This window comes from Leptodactylus fuscus, chromosome 2 (assembly GCF_031893055.1).
Source record: "Leptodactylus fuscus isolate aLepFus1 chromosome 2, aLepFus1.hap2, whole genome shotgun sequence".
In the NCBI taxonomy this organism is placed as follows: Eukaryota; Metazoa; Chordata; class Amphibia; order Anura; family Leptodactylidae; genus Leptodactylus; species Leptodactylus fuscus.
Window position 1 is genome coordinate 274,676,455 of NC_134266.1, and position 19,788 is coordinate 274,696,242.

At 42.9% G+C, this 19,788-nt stretch overlaps 1 protein-coding gene across 1 annotated transcript; it reads right to left on the reverse strand.

The window, feature by feature from the left end:
- Positions 1 to 1,957: 1,957 nt before the first annotated feature.
- LOC142194162 (odorant receptor 131-2-like) lies at positions 1,958 to 2,854 on the reverse strand. Its single transcript, XM_075263178.1, has one exon. The coding sequence runs from the start codon at positions 2,852 to 2,854 to the stop codon at positions 1,958 to 1,960; it is 897 nt and encodes a 298-aa protein (XP_075119279.1).
- Positions 2,855 to 19,788: the final 16,934 nt, after the last annotated feature.

The following is a 19,788-nucleotide window of genomic DNA, read 5'->3' on the forward strand; positions in this document are numbered from 1 at the left end:
GTATATTGTAAAATCCATTGACTTCTATTAAAGGCTGTCTATGGCATTCTGTAATACAATAATGATAGGCCTGGGAGCCTAAATATACGGTTATCATGGTAATGGTTTGCTGCCCCTGGATCTTCCTCTAAGGGATGGTGAACTGATTCAACATGATGGCACCAGCCCACTCCTCAGACCTGTTTGACCAAGGCATCTGAAGAGGTAATGACCATGATCAGAGATGACTCTGATCACAGGCATTGCCACCAGGTCGTCTTCATTGTATAAAACAGTGCAGTGGAGACCCAGTGGCCAAGGAACCCACCGACACTCACTGTATATGTCTGGACAATGTTGGGTCTTTGGTCTATGTCCTAGGGGTTCCTGGTGGGCCGACCCCAGAATAATTTTATCCGGTGGGCTGAGGGAACCTTAGTTTGAAACTACGTCATAATGTTTTTAAGGTAGTTTGTACTGAACCAATTTGGACCAAATCAAACTTTTGATAAAAAAAAAAATGGCCGAATAGGAAACAAAACAAATTTTAAAAGATTCTTTATTTAAAAAACAAAACAAAAACAACAATTGGGATAATTTTTTCCCTTTATTTGTAATTCCTCAAAACATAGGAATGAGCAACAGTCATAAGATTCCAAACCGAAACGACATAAAATGTAATAAAAATGGCGAACCTTACCCCGCAGCATTCACCAATCCTGAAAAACCCAGTAATAACCCCAAGCGCTGTGACGTTTACCTCCGCAAAGAGCAATGGGGTACGGGGGTACGGGAACTGTGTGGGCATGGCCTTCCCTACTGCCGCTCCAGCTCTGTTTGGTGTCACTGACTCCCCTCTACCCTGGCTGAAGACGGACGGAGGAAAGTGGAGTCGGCCATGTGACAGAGCTGAAGTATTAGGCTGAGGCCCCACGGTGCGGAAATGCAGCTTCTTTTGTTGCAGATAGAGCAGAAAGGAGAAGTATAAGAACTTCCTATATATTCTCCATTCCCTCAGTAGCTATTTTTGGCTTTTGCTCAAAAAACTGCAACAAAATCTGCAACAAAAGAAGCTGCGTTTCTGCATTGTGGGGCCTCACCCTTAGCGGGGAAGATCAGAGCTACCCTCCGCATAGCGAACCTTCAGGGATCGAGGTGTATAACGGTAATAAAGCTTATCCAGTGCAGGCAATGTGACAGTAAGCTGTATTTGTTCCTGGAATTAAACACTCTATCTATCTATCTATCTATCTATCTATCTATCTATCTATCTATCTATCTACCTATCTATCTATCATCTATCTATCTCCTATCTATCTATCTATCTATCTATCTATCTATCTATCATCTATCTATCATCTATCTATCTATCTATCTATCTATCTATCTATCTATCTATCTATCTATCTATCTCCTATCTATCTATCTCCTATCTATCTATCTATCTCCTATCTATCTATCATCTATCTATCTATCTCCTATCTATCTATCTATCTATCTCCTATCTATCTATCTATCTATCTATCTATCTATCTATCTATCTCCTATCTATCTATCTATCTATCTATCTATCTATCTATCTATCATCTATCTATCTCCTATCTATCTATCTATCTATCTATCTATCTATCTATCTATCTCCTATCTATCTATCTATCTATCTATCTATCTATCTCCTATCTATCTATCTATCTATCTATCTATCTATCTATCTATCATCTATCTATCTATCTATCTATCTATCTATCTATCTCCTATCTATCTCCTATCTATCTATCTATCTATCTATCTATCTATCTCCTATCTATCTATCTATCTATCTATCTATCTATCTATCTATCATCTATCTATCTATCTCCTATCTATCTATCTATCTATCTATCTATCTATCTATCTATCAATCTCCTATCTATCTATCTATCTATCTATCTAACTATCTATCTATCTATCTATCTATCTATCTATCTATCTATCCAAACTACATACAGAAATTGATCTTCTTCATCTGTTTCTGGAAAACTTCATCTCTTACACCATAAATGAAAGGACTGATAAATCTGGGAATGATTACGAAAAAGAAAAAATTGGTTGTAGGTATGAAAAAGAAATTGTTTAAGGAATACTTATCAGTAGTAGAGGCGACAACGATCATCAAACATAATATGAGCTGGAGGGCATGAAGAAGGACGGTCTTCTCTGCTTTGTAGGCAGAAGACTTCCCAGAACCACTTTTTCGAGCCACCAAAATGATTTTGACATAGGTGAAGAGGATGACCAATCCCACCGCGGGAAAGGTGATGATACCATTCAAAATCCTTACGATCTCTTGCACCTTGCTCATTTGAAATGCTTGCCAATCACATAACATGCTGGTGGAGAAGAAACCTCTTGGCATTGAGATGCACAAGGCAATAAAGTCCAGAAATTGTGGAGTAAGACCCAGAAGCCATATGAATCCGATGGCCAAAAGGGACCTTTGCGCTGTCCAGATTTCTGAATGTCTCAGTGGGTAGCAAATGGCAATGTAACGTTCCAAGGACATGGTGGCCAAGTTGTAGGGTGTAACCATGTATGAACATGCAGGGAGTAAGCAAAGGGTGTAACATAAGGGCACAGGGATATATACAAAATATGTTGTGATAGGGAAGAGGATTATTATTGCCAAGAGCACCACGGTGTCATTTAGGATCAAGTGGACGAAGAGGATGTAGCGAGCGTTCTCCCGAACATGAGGTCTGGTGAAGAAGACATGTAAGATGATGGCCACAAAGTAGATGAAGACACAGTAACACAGGAGTGTTAAAGAAAAAATGGTGTTCTTTACAATTCTTAGTTGACTAATTGCAATGTTGTTTACCTCAGTGAAATTGAACATTACGAGAACTGCCCAGGAAATGCTTTTGGTTGAAGGTCTTGTACTGAAAAAAAACCACAGACCAAGCTGAATAAACAAGCAAGAGTTACACTATGACTCCCTGACCACCCGGAGGCTACAATAACACTGCTACAACTGATGAGTAAAGAAATTGTAGACAACCTACATTCTGGACTTGTGATGACTGCTTAACATTTATTTTACAGACCAACATTAGGTTGGCCATACTGTGTCTTATATATCGAAGACTGCCAAGATAAGACAATTATAATAATTATACACTATGTATTATAGATATATATGGGAAGAATATGCAAATCCGCCTTCCATGATGTAATTAGGAAGACAGTTGCTGCCTCATTGTTGCAAACCAATAGAGGGCGCTCACTGGAATGTGCAAGCCTGTCTTAAGACAGGATTCCAGTGAAATAACCCAATAATGGCTGCTCCCTTTAGCCTCATGCCCGACCTTCCAAGAGGCCTTTGTTTAGCAATGACGCTGGGATTATTACCAGGTTATAGATATATAGTCCTAGGAGCCCTGACAGTGTTATACACTATGTATTATAGATAGATACCTAGGAGCCCTGACAGTGTCATACACTATGTATTATAGATAGGTTCCCAGGAGCCCTGACAGTTTCATACACTATGTATTATAGATAGGTACCCAGGAGCCCTGACAGTGTTATACACTATGTATTATAGATAGGTTCCTAGGAGCCCTGTCAGTGTCATACACTATGTATTATAGATAGGTTCCTAGGAGGCCTGACAGTGTCATACACTATGTATTATAGATAGGTTCCTAGGAGCCCTGACAGTGTCATACACTATGTATTATAGATAGGTTCCTAGGAGGCCTGACAGTGTCATACACTATGTATTATAGATATATAGTCCTAGGAGCCCTGACAGTGTTATACACTATGTATTATAGATAGGTACCTAGGAGCCCTGACAGTGTCATACACTATGTATTATAGATAGGTTCCCAGGAGCCCTGACAGTGTCATACACTATGTATTATAGATAGGTTCCCAGGAGCCCTGACAGTGTCATACGCTATGTATTATAGATAGGTTCCTAGGAGCCCTGACAGTGTCATACGCTATGTATTATAGATAGGTTCCTAGGAGTCCTGACAGTGTTATATACTATGTATTATAGATAGGTTCCTAGGAGCCCTGACAGTGTCATACACTATGTATTATAGATAGGTTCCTAGGAGTCCTGACAGTGTTATATACTATGTATTATAGATAGGTTCCTAGGAGCCCTGACAGTGTCATACACTATGTCTAATAGATAGGTTCCTAGCAGCCCTGACAGTGTTATATGCTATGTATTATAGATGGGTTACTAGGAGCCCTGACAGTGTCATACAGTATGTATTATAGATTGTGTTAGGGACATCAAGGGGTCCTCATAATAGAGTATGTTGCAGAGTTCCAAATCAAATAACAGGCCTGGAGAAGTCACACACACACACACACACACACACACACACACACAGAGCTGACAGTGTATCAAGTGAGTTCTAATTTTAATGGTGCAAAAAGGTAGTTTAAATACAATACAGACAAAAGCAGGTTGGACTATTCTAATGACATGATTGGTTGTAGAGTTATAACATAAGGTGTGGCACATGACTATTGGATAAAGCCTAATGTAATCTGCATCTCATTATTCCTTTCCAAACTGGGATGACCTTTCTCATGAAATAAAGAAGAATTTAAAATGTTTATGTGTAATCTAACATCTTACACTAATTCTAGATGTATATATCACAGCAAGAGAGATAATGATCACATGCTGGTCAGACCACTCCAGCCTTGGGCTAACGATCAATAGGTTATAGAACCTGCTTCTACACACACCTTCAAAGATGAGACCCTTACCACAAACAGATAAGCAGTTATAACCCATCCATTAACATTCCTTACGCCTTATCCCCTAAAGGGGTCTCTTAGACTCTAAACAGACATGCTTATACAGTTTATATATAAAAGATTACAAGATGGCTGACAAAATACAAGATGGAGGGTGTGATTCTAACAATAGGTTCCTAGGAGCCCTGACAGTGATATACACTATGCATTATAGATAGGTTCCTAGGAGCCCTGACAGTGATATACACTATGCATTATAGATAGGTTCCTAGGAGGCCTGACAGTGTCATACACTATGTATTATAGATATATAGTCCTAGGAGCCCTGACAGTGTTATACACTATGTATTATAGATAGGTACCTAGGAGCCCTGACAGTGTCATACACTATGTATTATAGATAGGTTCCTAGGAGCCCTGACAGTGTCATACACTATGTATTATAGATATATAGTCCTAGGAGCCCTGACAGTGTTATACACTATGTATTATAGATAGGTTCCTAGGAGTCCTGACAGTGTTATACACTATGTATTATAGATAGGTTCCTAGAAGCCCTGACAGTGTCATACACTATGTATTATAGATAGGTTCCTAGGAGTCCTGACAGTGTCATACACTATGTATTATAGATAGGTTCCTAGGAGCCCTGACAGTGTTATACACTATATATTATAGATAGGTTCTTAGGAGCTTTGACAGTGTCATACACTATGTATTATAGATAGGTTCCTAGGAGCCCTGACAGTGTTATACACTATATATTATAGATAGGTTCTTAGGAGCTTTGACAGTCATACACAGAAGGTTTTGCAGGCTACAAAGGGACTACACCATGGCCACCTATCTGGAGAGAGTAGACCACCCCAAACACAGGCAGACCCTGAGCCGGTACAGACTGAGCGCCCACAACCTAGAGATGGAGACGGGGTGACACAGGCAGACGTACAAGCCACGGGAGAACAGATTGTGCCAGTACTGTGACATGGGGGCCCTAGAAGACGAGACCCACTTCCTGCTACACTGCACCAAATACTCAGCTGTGAGGGCTGTCTACTACCAAAGACTCTCTGCCCACATCCCAGACTTCATATCTGCAGACGAGAAGAGGAAACTCTACATCCTACTGGGAGAAGAAGAGGCCACTGTGGAGATCGCTGCCCAATACGTGTCCAGCTGTCACCAAACAAGAGGAAGATGAGATTCCACGGACTGCTACATTTATCCCAATACAACCGCCCCACTCCACCCCACTCCCACCTCCCCATATAGCGGTCACCAACTAAGAGGAAGATGAGACTCCACGGACTGTTATCCTGTATTATACTCCAGAGCTGCGCTCACTATTCTGCTGGTGCAGTCACTGTGTACATACATTACTTATCCTGTATTATACCCCAGAGCTGCGCTCACTATTCTGCTGGTGCAGTCACTGTGTACATACATTACATTACTTATCCTGTATTATACTCCAGAGCTGCGCTCACTATTCTGCTGGTGCAGTCACTGTGTACATACATTGCATTACTTATTCTGTATTATACTCCAGAGCTGCGCTCACTATTCTGCTGGTACAGTCACTGTGTACATACATTACATTACTTATCCTGTATTATACTCCAGAGCTGCGCTCACTATTCTGCTGGTACAGTCACTGTGTACATACATTGCATTACTTATCCTGTATTATACTCCAGAGCTGCACTCACTATTCTGCTGGTACAGTCACTGTGTACATACATTACATTACTTATCCTGTATTATACTCCAGAGCTGCGCTCACTATTCTGCTGGTGCAGTCACTGTGTACATACATTACATTACTTATCCTGTATTATACTCCAGAGCTGCGCTCACTATTCTGCTGGTGCAGTCACTGTGTACATACATTACATTACTTATCCTGTATTATGGTCCAGAGCTGCGCTCACTATTCTGCTGGTACAGTCACTGTCTACATACATTACATTACTTATCCTGTATTATACTCCAGAGCTGCGCTCACTATTCTGCTGGTGCAGTCACTGTGTACATACATTACATTACTTATCCTGTATTATACTCCAGAGCTGCGCTCACTATTCTGCTGGTACAGACACTGTGTACATACACTACATTACTTATCCTGTATTATACTCCAGAGCTGCGCTCACTATTCTGCTGGTACAGTCACTGTGTACATACATTGCATTACTTATCCTGTATTAGGCCGGGTTCACACGGAGTTACGTGCCGCGAGATTTGGCACGTAGACGCCGCGTGACCCTTTGCGTGCCGTACACGCTCCCATTCATTTCAATGGGAGCGGGGAGCGTATGCGCCGCGCTAGTTTGCGGCCGTGCATTTATTCACGGCCGCAAACTAGCGCGGCGCATACGCTCCCCGCTCCCATTGAAATGAATGGGAGCGTGTACGGCACGCAAAGGGTCACGCGGCGTCTACGTGCCAAATCTCGCGGCACGTAACTCCGTGTGAACCCGGCCTTATACTCCAGAGCTGCGCTCACTATTCTGCTGGTACAGTCACTGTGTACATACATTACTTATCCTGTATTATACTCCAGAGCTGCACTCACTATTCTGCTGGTACAGTCACTGTGTACATACATCACATTACTTATCCTGTATTATACTGCAGAGCTGCGCTCACTATTCTGCTGGTGCAGTCACTGTGTACATACATTACATTACTTATCCTGTATTATACTCCAGAGCTGCGCTCACTATTCTGCTGGTGCAGTCACTGTGTACATACATTACATTACTTATCCTGTATTATACTCCAGAGCTGCACTCACTATTCTGCTGGTACAGTCACTGTGTACATACATTACATTACTTATCCTGTATTATACTCAAGAGCTGCGCTCACTATTCTGCTGGTACAGTCACTGTGTACATACATTACATTACTTATCCTGTATTATACTCCAGAGCTGCGCTCACTATTCTGTTGGTTGTGGACACATGTTTATAACTTCCTCTCTACAGATCTCTGTATCTGAGGTTCCCTATGTTTTTCCTATAGGGTTGCTCTACGCCTGTGTGTACTTACAATATGATGATTGTAGAAATTCTTCCATTTCCAGCAATGAGCAGCATAGTCCACACGCAGGGAGCAGGATACGGGAGGATGGAGGGGTGAGAGCTATATATCGGCTCCCCTCTCCCTTATGGATTCTATAGGATGAGCAATGTCATTAATCGCTTGTGACATTACAATCTCTTTTCTTCTCATTATGGCAGTAATATGACACAGGGGAATATATCCGGACCGTATACACACATAGATATAATCATAGATATAACATCATTACATCATACAGTATTATCTGGAACATGTGAGGACAATAAATGTGCAATTTTCTAAATTTTGATTATTTTACTTGTAATACAGATAATAACACATCCATACCATACAGGGTCGGCCATATGTAACACCCCCCATATACAATGTATCTGCTTTGTCAGTATGAGGGTATTATATAAATGGAAAAACCTTCTATATGACCCCATTTTAAAAAAAAATGTCACCCTCAAGTCGCTCAATATCAGATTCACATTTAGGCTGACTTCACTCCGGTGCAATGCGAAGTGTAAGAAAGATCCTGTTGACTTTACTTTGCAGGACAACCCCTATAAAACAATAGAAGAAACATCACGTGCTAGCCTTAAGTATATTCACTAGAAACATGAAATCACTAGAGGAGCAGTTGGAGACCATGACATCACTGGAGAAGGAGGTGGATACCACTACATCAATGGAATAGGTGGAGACCATGATATCACTGGAGAAGGAGATAGAGACCATGACACCACTGGAGAAGGAGGTGGAGACCATGACATAACAGAAGGAGTTGGAGACCATGACATCATTGGAGAAGGGTTTGGAGACCATGACATCACAGAAGGAGTTGGAGACCATGACATCACAGGAGAAGGGTTTGGAGACCATGACATCACAGAAGGAGTTGGAGACCATGACATCACTGGAGAAGGAGTTGGAGACCATGACATCACTGATTTGATATTTCATCTGAAGCAAACATTAAAACAATTCCTAGAACGTACAATAAAGAGGAGAGAAACAACTGTACAACATATTTGCCTCAGCAGTTCATTTCTAGGTGTTTAGGAATTGACACGTTCCCTAGTGATGAACTAATAAATCAAGATGCTAATCCTTTAAGGATATGGTCCAAAAACACCATAAAGGCCAGGGCCACATGTTTCGAAGCGCCATTTTTCCAACAGATTTTGTTGGAATAGTTTTCAGGTGCCATGTCTCATTGCAGGGCCCCTAAAATTTAAGTGCAATGGAAATCCTCCAAAACTGACCCCATTTTGGAAACTACACCCCTTACGGAATTTATCAAGGGGTATAGTGAGCATTTTGACCCCACAGCCGTTTCACAGATTTACTGAGAATTTTGGAGGGCAAATTTTGCTGGTCTAGTTTTCAGCCGCCGCGTCACATTCACAGCGTTTTCCACCTTTTTCAGGCTCAGGGGACCACTACCAAATAATATTTACCACGAGACTTAAAAAAACAACCATTCAATGTGTTTTTTTTTTTTTGGTGCAGTTTTTGAATTTACAGATGGAAAATAAATTTTTTACACTTGTAAATTTATAAAACCTCTCCAAAAACCACATCAAAACTATAGGCATTTTCCCACTACAGTGTTGAGACAATTGTAACTTCTTCACGTTAATTCACCCTAAAAGCCAAAGTTTCCTATACTACCACCCAATACATACAGAAATTCAGCTTTTACCAACACCAAGCTACCATACTGGCCCAATATGCAGTACATGCTACTGAGAGCCTCCAGATACCTAGTAATGTTCCCCAATGGCCCCAAAACAAGTAGTAATGTTCCAAGTTTCCCACAGACAAGTAATAATGTTCCTCAGTAGCCCATCGGCAAGTAAGATATCCCCCAATGGCCCCCAGGCAACTAATTTTGTCAAACAGTGGTCCCTTAGCACCCAATAAAGTCCTACAGTGGTCCTCAGATAGGTAATATTGCCTTCTATAGGCTTCCAGGCATCTAACAATGTTCCCAGTGGCCCCCAGGCAAGTACATTCTTATGGTAGAGTTGGAGTTGGAAGGGACCTCAAGGGCCATCGGGTCCAACCCCCTGCGAGTGCAGGTTTTCCTAAATCATTCCAGCTATATGTTTATCCAGATTCCGCTTGAAGATTTCCATTGATGGAGCGCCCACCACCTCCCGTGGCAGCCTATTCCACTCTCTCACTCCCCTCACTGTCAGAAGGTTTTTCCTAATGTCTAATCTGTATCTCTTTCCCTTTAGTTTCATCCCATTGCTTCTTGTACTTCCTTGTGCTAATGAGAATAGGGGAGATCCCTCTGCACTGTGACTACCTTTCAGATATTTGTAGACTGCTATTAAATCTCCCCTCAGCCTTCTCTTCTGCAAACTAAACAGTCCCAGTTCTTTTAGCCGCTCCTCATAGGACATGGTTTGCAGACCTTCCACCATTTTGGTTGCTCTTCTCTGGACTTGCTCCAATATATCGATGTCTTTCTTGAATTGAGGCGCCCAGAACTGTACACAGTATTCCAGGTGTGGTCTGACCAGGGAAGAGGACAGCGGAATAATGACCTCTCTTCATCTAGATTCAATGCTTGTCTTAATACATCCCAGAATTGTATTCGCCTTTTTGCAGCAGCACCGCACTGTTGGCTCATGTTGAATTTGTGATCTACTATTATGCCCAAGTCCTTTTCCCCTATGCTATCACTTAGTTCTATTCCTCCCATACTATATATGTTTTTTACATTTCTGTTACCCAGATGTAGAACTTTGCATTTGTCCCTGTTAATACCATTTTGTTGGCCTCAGCCCATTGTTCCAGTGTGTCTAAGTCCTTTTGAATACACTCTCTCTCCTCTCTAGTGTTGGCTATTCCTCCTATCTTCGTATCATCTGCAAATTTTATGAGTTCCCCAATAATTCCATCGTCCAGATCATTTATAAAGATATTAAAAAGTACTGGGCCCAGAACAGAGCCCTGCGGCACCCCGCTTTTGACTTTCTTCCAGTTCGATGTGTAGCCATTTAGTATTACTCGTTGTGCCCGATCATTAAGCCAGTTGTGAATCCACCTAACTGATTTTTTGTCAAAGCCATACTTAATCATTTTTTCAATAAGAAGGTTATGTGATACTTTATCAAATGCCTTACTGAAGTCAAGATATACTATGTCCACGGCATTCCCTTGGTCCAACCATTCAGTGATTTTGTTGTAGAAGGAAATCAGGTTAGTCTGACAAGATTTATTGGTCATAAAGCCGTGCTGGCTCTGGTTAATTAATGCCTTCCCATCCAGGTACCGAAGTAAATGTTCCTTGACAATTTGCTCAAAGATTTTTCCTGCTATCGAGGTCAGACTTACCGGCCTGTAATTTCCTGGTCCCTTTTCCCCTTTTTGTAGATGGGGACAACATTTGCCCTTTTCCAATCTAAAGGGACCACTCCTGTTTCCCATGACTTACCGAAGATTATAGCAAGGGGTTCTGTTATTTCCTCTGCTATCTCTTTCAGGACTCTAGGGTGTAAATCATCTGGTCCTGGGGACTTGGTTTCCTGTAACTTGGCTAAGTGCTCTCTTACCAGACCTTCGCTTATAGTCGGCTTGGAGTCCTCCTTCCCCTCATCTCCATCACCATTAATGTCGATATTTCCATTAGTTTCTTGGGAGAAGACGGATACAAAATATGAATTTAGTAGCTCCACCTGCTGTTCCACCATGTTAACTGTTTCTCCTTTGTCATTCTTCAGGACTCCAATGGTCTCCTTCACTTTTCTTTTGCTTTTAACATATCCCCAAAATCCTTTTACCTTACTCTTTGCCTCTTTTGCAAGCTTCAATTCGTGTTCAGCCTTAGCCCCTTTGATACTTGTCTTGCAGAGTCTGCAGACTGCTGTGTACTCTTCCTTAGGTATAGTTCCCATCTTCCACTTTTTGTATGTTTCCTTTTTCCTTTTTAGCAGGTTATGTAATTTTTTGGTCATCCATCCTGATATTTTTAGGTGCTTCCCATTTTTCTTCCTTCTAGGTATTGTTAGTTCCTGTGCTTTAATGATTTCCCTACGGAAGATTTCCCACCCTTCATGTGCATTTTTGTGCTTAAGAATTTTGCACCATGGAATTCTGCTAACCCTTGCCTTCAGGCTCTTGAAGTCTGCCCTGCTAAAGTCGAGCCTTGAAGTCTGTGTCTTCTCAGGTCTTCTTCTTCTTGCAACCCCAAACTCAAGTATAGCATGATCGCTGAATCCCAGTGTCCCTGCTACCCGTAGTCCCTCAACCATGTGCTCTTTGTTGGTTAGGACTAGGTCCAAAATGGATGTTCCTCTCGTGTTTTCTTCTACTAGCTGGGCAATGAAGTTGTCTGCTAGAGAGGATAAAAATTTGATGGAGCCTTTACTCTTGGCTGTGTGGGTTTCCCAATGAATGTCAGGGTAATTGAAGTCTCCCATGATCACTATTTCATGTTTCTTTGAGAGCGTGGTCATTTGCTGTGAAAAAATCTCATCCATGTCTTCTGTCTGTCCTGGTGGTCTGTAATAAACGCCTAGTATGATGTCCTTATCATTGTTCTTCCCTTGAATTACTTCCCAAATAATTTCCAGTAGATTATCATTCTGTAAAACTGTCATTTCTGTGGAGATGTGTTCTTTTTTAACATACAATGCAACTCCACCCCCTCTTTTATTAGTTCTATTCTTTTTGAATAAGTTGTATCCTTCCATCTGTATGTTCCAATCATGCATGTCGTTCCACCAGGTTTCTGTGATGCCGATGACGTCATAGTTTTCCTTGTGTATCATCAGCTCTAGTTCTCCTTGTTTGTTTCCCATGCTTTGTGCGTTTGTGTAAAAACATTTCAGATTGTGCTCTGTTGTATCCTTTTTCGTAATTTCCTTCTGAGTATCCTGTCTTGGGTCCTCTTTACCACATCTAGTAACCTTGTTTAGTATGTCTTTTAGCTGCATGTTCTTGTCTTTCTTTTTTCTTCCCATCCCCTCTTCTTCTAGTTTAAAGCCCTTCTGATGAGTGTGGCAAGTCTTCTGGCAAATATGTTTTTCCCAGGTTTTGTGAGATGTATCCCGTCTCTAGCAAGGAGTCCATCGTAGAGGTAATTCACGCCATGGTCCAAAAATCCAAATCCTTGCTCTCGGCACCACCGTCGAAGCCAGGTGTTTACCTCTAGTATTCTATTCCATCTCCTGATGCCATGACCATCAACTGGGAGGATTGATGAGAATACTACCTGCGCATCCAGTTCCTTCACGGTCTTCCCCAAATTTTCAAAGTCTTTATAGATAGTTGGTAAATCATTTTTTGCCGTGTCGTTTGTACCCACAAGTATGGAATGGGTAGTCGTCCTTGGAGCTGAGGAGGCTTGGTATCCTATCGGCCACATCCTTGATTTTTGCTCTTGGGAGGCAGCATACTTCTCGTGCGGTTAAGTCTGGCCTGCAGACAGCTGCCTCTGTGCCTCTTAGCAGTGGGTCACCCATAACCACTACTCTTCTTTTCTTCCTTGCAACACCATTTCTTGTTGCTCCTCCATTTGCATCTCTTGGTCACATGTGTCCAGTTTTCTGCCTCTGTAGGTTCTCTCAAGTATTCTTCCCTTACTGTATTCGGGGGACTTGCATCAGTCTCTGCAACTGTAGGCTCTCTAGCACTTTCATCCCCTACTGTGTTCTGGAGGCTTGCTTCAGCTTCATCAATGAAGACCTCACTTTCTTTGATGCTTCTCAACGTCACTATTCTTTCTTCCAACCTCTGCACTTTTTCTTCTAAAAGGGCCACTAGTTTACATTTCATACAGGTGAAGTTGGCTTTATGGTCCGGCAGATCTGTAAACATATAGCAAGTGTTGCAGCTCACCATGTGGGTTTTCTCCTCTTCCATGTTGCTCATTAAATTTGGATGAATGATCTTGTATATGTTTTTTTTTTTTTTTTCCCTCGTCTGACGCCGTCTACGGTGTAGAAACCTAACGGCGCGCGGTTTTGCGATGTCCTCTAACCAGCGAGACCCAGCAATTCCCAGCAATCGATAAGATTAAGGTGACTCTTCTCCCCTTCCCAGAATGCACCAGAAATATTCAGATGAGCTTCCAATCCCAGGTTTTGCGATGTCCTCTAACCAGCGAGACCCAGCAATTCCCAGCAATCGATAAGATTAAGGCGACTCTTCTCCTCTTCCCAGAATGCACCAGAAATATTCAGATGAGCTTCCAATCCCAAATAATATATAATAATATAATATATAATAATATATATAATAATATATATAATATATATAATAATACATAATAATATATAATACCCAAAGGTAAGTAATAGTAATAATGTCCCTCTGTGGCCCCTAGGCAACTATTAATATTCCCTAGTGGCCCCTAGACAACTAATAATTTCAACCAGTGGCTTCAGGCAACTGATATTGTTCTCCAGAGGTCCTCAGGCAAATGATAATGTCCAAAAGGGGCCCCCAATAAACTAATAGTGTCCCTCTAGCACTTAATATAGTCCCAAAATATTCCCCAGGCAACAAATATTATCCTTCATAGGCCCCCAGCCATCTAATAATGTCCCCCAGTAAAATGAATAATCTCCTACAAGGGCCTCCAGACAACTAATGTACCCCAATAGCCCCCGGGCAAGTTATACTGTCCACCAGTGATTCCCAGACGAGTAAATGTTTGGCCACACCTTCTCATTCAAAGAGTTTTCTGTATTTTCATGACTATGACAATTGTAGATTCACACTGAAGGCATCAACACTCAGAAGTAACACATGTGGGATTATAGACTTAAAAAAAAAGTGTGACACAGCTGACAATCTGTCTTATAGTCTCGGTTCTTCAAAGTAGCCACCTTTTGCTTTGATTCCTTCTTTGCATTCTCTTGATGAGCTTCATGAGGTAGTCACCGGGAATGGTTCTCACTTCACAGGTGTGCCCTGTCAGGTGTAATAAGTGAGATTTCTTGCCTTATAAATGGGGTTGGGACCATCAGTTGTGTTGTGCAGAAGTCAGGTGGATACACAGCTGATAGTCCTACTGAATATACTGTTAGAATTTGTATTATGGCAAGAAAAAAGCAGCCCCGCCTTCCCCCAGCATCTCTAACAGAAGAGTAGCGAGAAGAACAGCCAGTGGCAGCACTTCTGTGCAGGTAAGTTGAGCGAAGTTCGCAAATAGATAGATACTATCTACTCTTCTGCTTCGTCCCTGCTTTACTGTATTCCATTCATTCCTATGGATGCGTGCTATTCGAAACGGGAGTTTCGACACACGTTTCGGCACACCTACCTTCGTCCGGAAAATAAAAACCTAAAAATAAAGCCCTATCATTTAAGAAAAAGCACAACAATTATTTGAATAACCCAAAGGAAAATAAAAAGTTACAGACCTAAAAACTGCACCTACCAAAAAACCTGAAAATGTGTCCAGTCCTGAAGTGGTTAAAGAAGCAGCACAGAGAAAACACTCCTCCCCCCCCCCATCACCTTTGATCATCACCACATCCTGGACTGTTTTATGAAATCTCCACAGTTCATCCTCTCTATGCTCAGATGAGACGCCATCTTGATTTTCCTTTCTCTCTGCTCCACTACAATCTCATGATCTTCTTATAGACCACATGTATACTGTCAGGGACACCGCATTGTCTTCTGCTTATAACTGTGTGACGGGAGCCGGTCTGATCATCAACTGTAACTGAGATTGTGTAAAATGCTGCTAGAGGGGTTAATGCCTGCGATCAGTGCAGGTACCAATCGTGGGCATTAGCGCCTGGTGTCTGCTGTATAAAGGGAAAGGGTTAATAAAGAATTTATATTCATTTGGACCTTTTTTTTTTGCTCTGGTTCGTAGCGAATTCAACCTGAATATTCCAAATTGTTTGGTTTTTAATGAAACCGAACATTCTGGGAATCATCTCTATAATGGCCCCCAACATGCATTGGCTGTAAATTATTATACTGTAAGGTCTCTTCAGGATATTAAAATGAAAGTGAAAACCATTTGTACTTCCCTTCCATTACCTCCTTTGGACGTCCTTGCGGCATCCAACAGTTCTCCTTTGCTCCCGAACATGGGACGAGACAAATCTAGAGCGGTTCGCCCATCTTTAATGCCAATGCTGCTGCCTCGTTGCCTTGTCCGTCCTGTTCCATACTATCCTACCCCTGATGAAGTTATTTCTACCAGACAGATAGATATCTCCTGCCGCCTTCTACACCCTGCTCCGCACTCTTGTTACTGGCATAGTAAAGAGATTTCAAGAAATAATTTGCATTGGATCTGCATTTTCCGAGCACCTGATCACATTTTTTGCTACACCCCAAAAAGGAATCACTTTTTGAGCACTTGTAAAAAGCATTTGTTCTCCCAGCAGCACCCTGTATATAGATGCCTGCACACCTCTACCCCAACAAAAAGCAAACTTTTTAAAAAAATTTCATCTTAAAAATCATAACAAAGATGTTTTAGTTTGAAATGTAATTTTAGCGTGCCATACTCCAACTAAATTACTTGTGCGATTGACAAGTTTTGTAGAAATAAATTCCTCTTGTTGACTGGCAGCTGTAGGATATGGATTTATACGGGCAGGGCTGTATTGTACACATCAAACCGCCCTCAGTATGTGAGAGCCCGGGACTGTGTGTCTGACACTGTGATCTGTAGTACGGGGGCACCACAAGGTCCAGTTCTTGCCCCATTCCTCTTCACACTGTACACGGCTGACTTTAGGCACAACTCCTCCAGCTGTTACTTACAGAAGTACTCCGATGACTCTGCTATAGTAGGCCTTATCACTGATGGTGACGGGAATACAGAGACTTAAACCGGGATTTTGTTGAATGGTGCCAGCAGAACCAGCTCAGGATTAATGCTGTGAAGACCAAGAAGATGGTGGTGGACTTTAGTAAACGGAGAAGTGCTCCGACCCTGGTGGAGATCCAAGGAACGTATTGAGATAGTCAGGACCTATAAGTATCTGGGCGTGCTCCTCAACAATAAACTAGACTGGGCTGATCACCTGGAGGCGCTGCACAGAAAGGGCCACAGCAGACTCTACCTGCTCAGGAGGCTGAGGGCCTTCGGAGTCCAGGGGACACTTCTTAGGGCCTTCTTCAACTCTGTGGTTGCCTCAGCCATCTTTTTCGGTGTGGCCTGCTGGGGGAGCAGTATATCAGCCAGAGACAGAAATAGACTTGGCAGGCTGATCAGGAGGGCCAGCTCTGCCCTGGGGAGCCCCTTGGACCCAGTACAGGTGGTGGGTGACAGAAGGATACTGTCCGTGGTGACCTCCATGCGGGAGAACAAATCCCACCCCATGTATGAGACCCTGATGGGACTTGGCAGCACTGTAAGCGACCGTCTGCTTCACCCCAAGTGTGAGAAGGAGCTATCGCAGGTCCTTCCTTCCAACCGCGACCAGGCTGTATAATCTACATCAGACCAAGCGAAGACACTCCGCACAGAGAACTAATGATTATGACTATGAAGTCTTCCTTCCTTCTTTCTTCTGTTCCTTAGCTGCTATGGACTCCTAGTATATCTTCTCTTCTCAGCATATGTGTGCCTACGTCTGTAATATATTACTGTGTATTATCCTGTATCTGTATTACTATGCTGCTGTAACATACTGAATATCCCCACTGTGGGACTATTAAAGGATTATCTTATCTTATCTTATTTCAGTCGCTTTGTCCAAATGACAATTATCAAATGAATTAAAATACCGCCTACTAATCTTCACATGATGGGACGGTATATCCATCTGCAGTGCCAACCTGACACACATCAGTAAACACATGGAATAGGCACTGACCGGATCAATTGCAATAAGGCAGCTCCATTGCATCCAGCACCGGAATCTTCCCCGGCCAAACTCTCCTGTGTATTACCTGTCCTCTCCCAAAATTCCACCTAAACATGACTACGTTTGCCACCCACAAGTGATAAAGGACACACAGACCTTCTGCTCCTCTCTGATGTCCTCTTTGCTGAGACAGATGTTGCACATACAAAAGATCTACAATGGTATAAAGATAACAAGTGATAAATAACAGTTATAAGCTCGGCCTAGTAAACAAGATCCCAGGCCAATGAAGCGAACGGCCCTCCGTCACTGTCACAGAAAGAGCATGCAATTTCTAGCACCCAGTGGTGCATTAGTATTGAAGACTAGAGATGAGCGAACACTAAAATGTTCGAGGTTCGAAATTCGATTCGAACAGCCGCTCAATGTTCGTGTGTTCGAATGGGTTTCGAACCCCATTATAGTCTATGGGGAACAGATACTCGTTAAGGGGGAAACCCAAATCCGTGTCTGGAGGGTCACCAAGTCCACTATGACACCCCAGGAAATGATGCCAACACCTCTGGAATGACACTGGGACAGCAGGGGAAGCATGTCTGGGGGCATCTAACACACCAAAGACCCTCTATTACCCCAACATCACAGCCTAACAACTACACACTTTACACACTCAATACCACCTCTCTGACAGTAGGAAAACACCTTGAAACATGTGTATTTGGCACTTGCAGTGAGGAGAGCTTGTCACCAGCAGTGAATTTGGCCCTTGTAGTAAGTTGAGGTTGGCACCAACATTTGTTTTGAAAATCAGGGTGGATTGAGCCTCTAACCAGCAGAGTTTGGGCAAATTCATGGTGGAGGGAGCCTCTAAACACCCCAGTTTGGGCAAATTCATGGTGGAGGGAGCCTCTAAAAACCCCAGTTTGGACCAATTCATGGTGGAGGGAGCCTCTAACCAGCCCAGTTTGGGCAAATTCATGGTGGAGGGAGCCTCTAAAAAACCCAGTTTGGACCAATTCATGGTGGAGGGAGCCTCTAACCAGCCCAGTTTGGGCAAATTCATGGTGGAGGGAGCCTCTAACCAGCCCAGTTTGGGCAAATTCATGGTGGAGGGAGCCTCTAACCAGCCCAGTTTGGACCAATTAATGGTGGAGGGAGCCTCTAACCAGCCCAGTTTGGACCAATTAATGGTGGAGGGAGCCTCTAACCAGCCCAGTTTGGACCAATTAATGGTGGAGGGAGCCTCTAACCACCCCAGTTTGGACCAATTTATGGTGGAGGGAGCCTCTAAACAGCCAAGTTTGGACCAATTCATGGTGGAGGGAGCCTCTAAAAACCCCAGTTTGGACCAATTCATGGTGGAGGGAGCCTCTAACCAGCCCAGTTTGGGCAAATTCATGGTGGAGGGAGCCTCTAAACAGCCCAGTTTGGGCAAATTCATGGTGGAGGGAGCCTCTAACCAGCCCAGTTTGGACCAATTAATGGTGGAGGGAGCCGCTAAACAGCCCAGTTTGGGCAAATTCATGGTGGAGGGAGCCTCTAAACAGCCAAGTTTGGACCAATTCATGGTGGAGGGAGCCTCTAAAAAACCCAGTTTGGACCAATTCATGGTGGAGGGAGCCTCTAAACAGCCCAGTTTGGGCAAATTCATGGTGGAGGGAGCCTCTAAACAGCCCAGTTTGGGCAAATTCATGGTGGAGGGAGCCTCTAACCAGCCCAGTTTGGACCAATTAATGGTGGAGGGAGCCTCTAAACAGCCAAGTTTTGGGAAATTCATGGTGGAGGGAGCCTCTAAACAGCCCAGTTTGGGCAAATTCATGGTGGAGGGAGCCTCTAAAAAACCCAGTTTGGACCAATTCATGGTGGAGGGAGCCTCTAACCAGCCCAGTTTGGACCAATTAATGGTGGAGGGAGCCTCTAAACAGCCAAGTTTGGACCAATTCATGGTGGAGGGAGCCTCTAAAAACCCCAGTTTGGACCAATTCATGGTGGAGGGAGCCTCTAACCAGCCCAGTTTGGGCAAATTCATGGTGGAGGGAGACTCTAAACAGCCCAGTTTGGGCAAATTCATGGTGGAGGGAGCCTCTAACCAGCCCAGTTTGGACCAATTAATGGTGGAGGGAGCCTCTAACCAGCCCAGTTTGGGCAAATTCATGGTGGAGGGAGC

Bases quoted from the DNA above. Each gene is read 5' to 3' on its own strand.
- LOC142194162 (XM_075263178.1), bottom strand. From the start codon at position 2,854: ATGTTCAATTTCACTGAGGTAAACAACATTGCAATTAGTCAACTAAGA.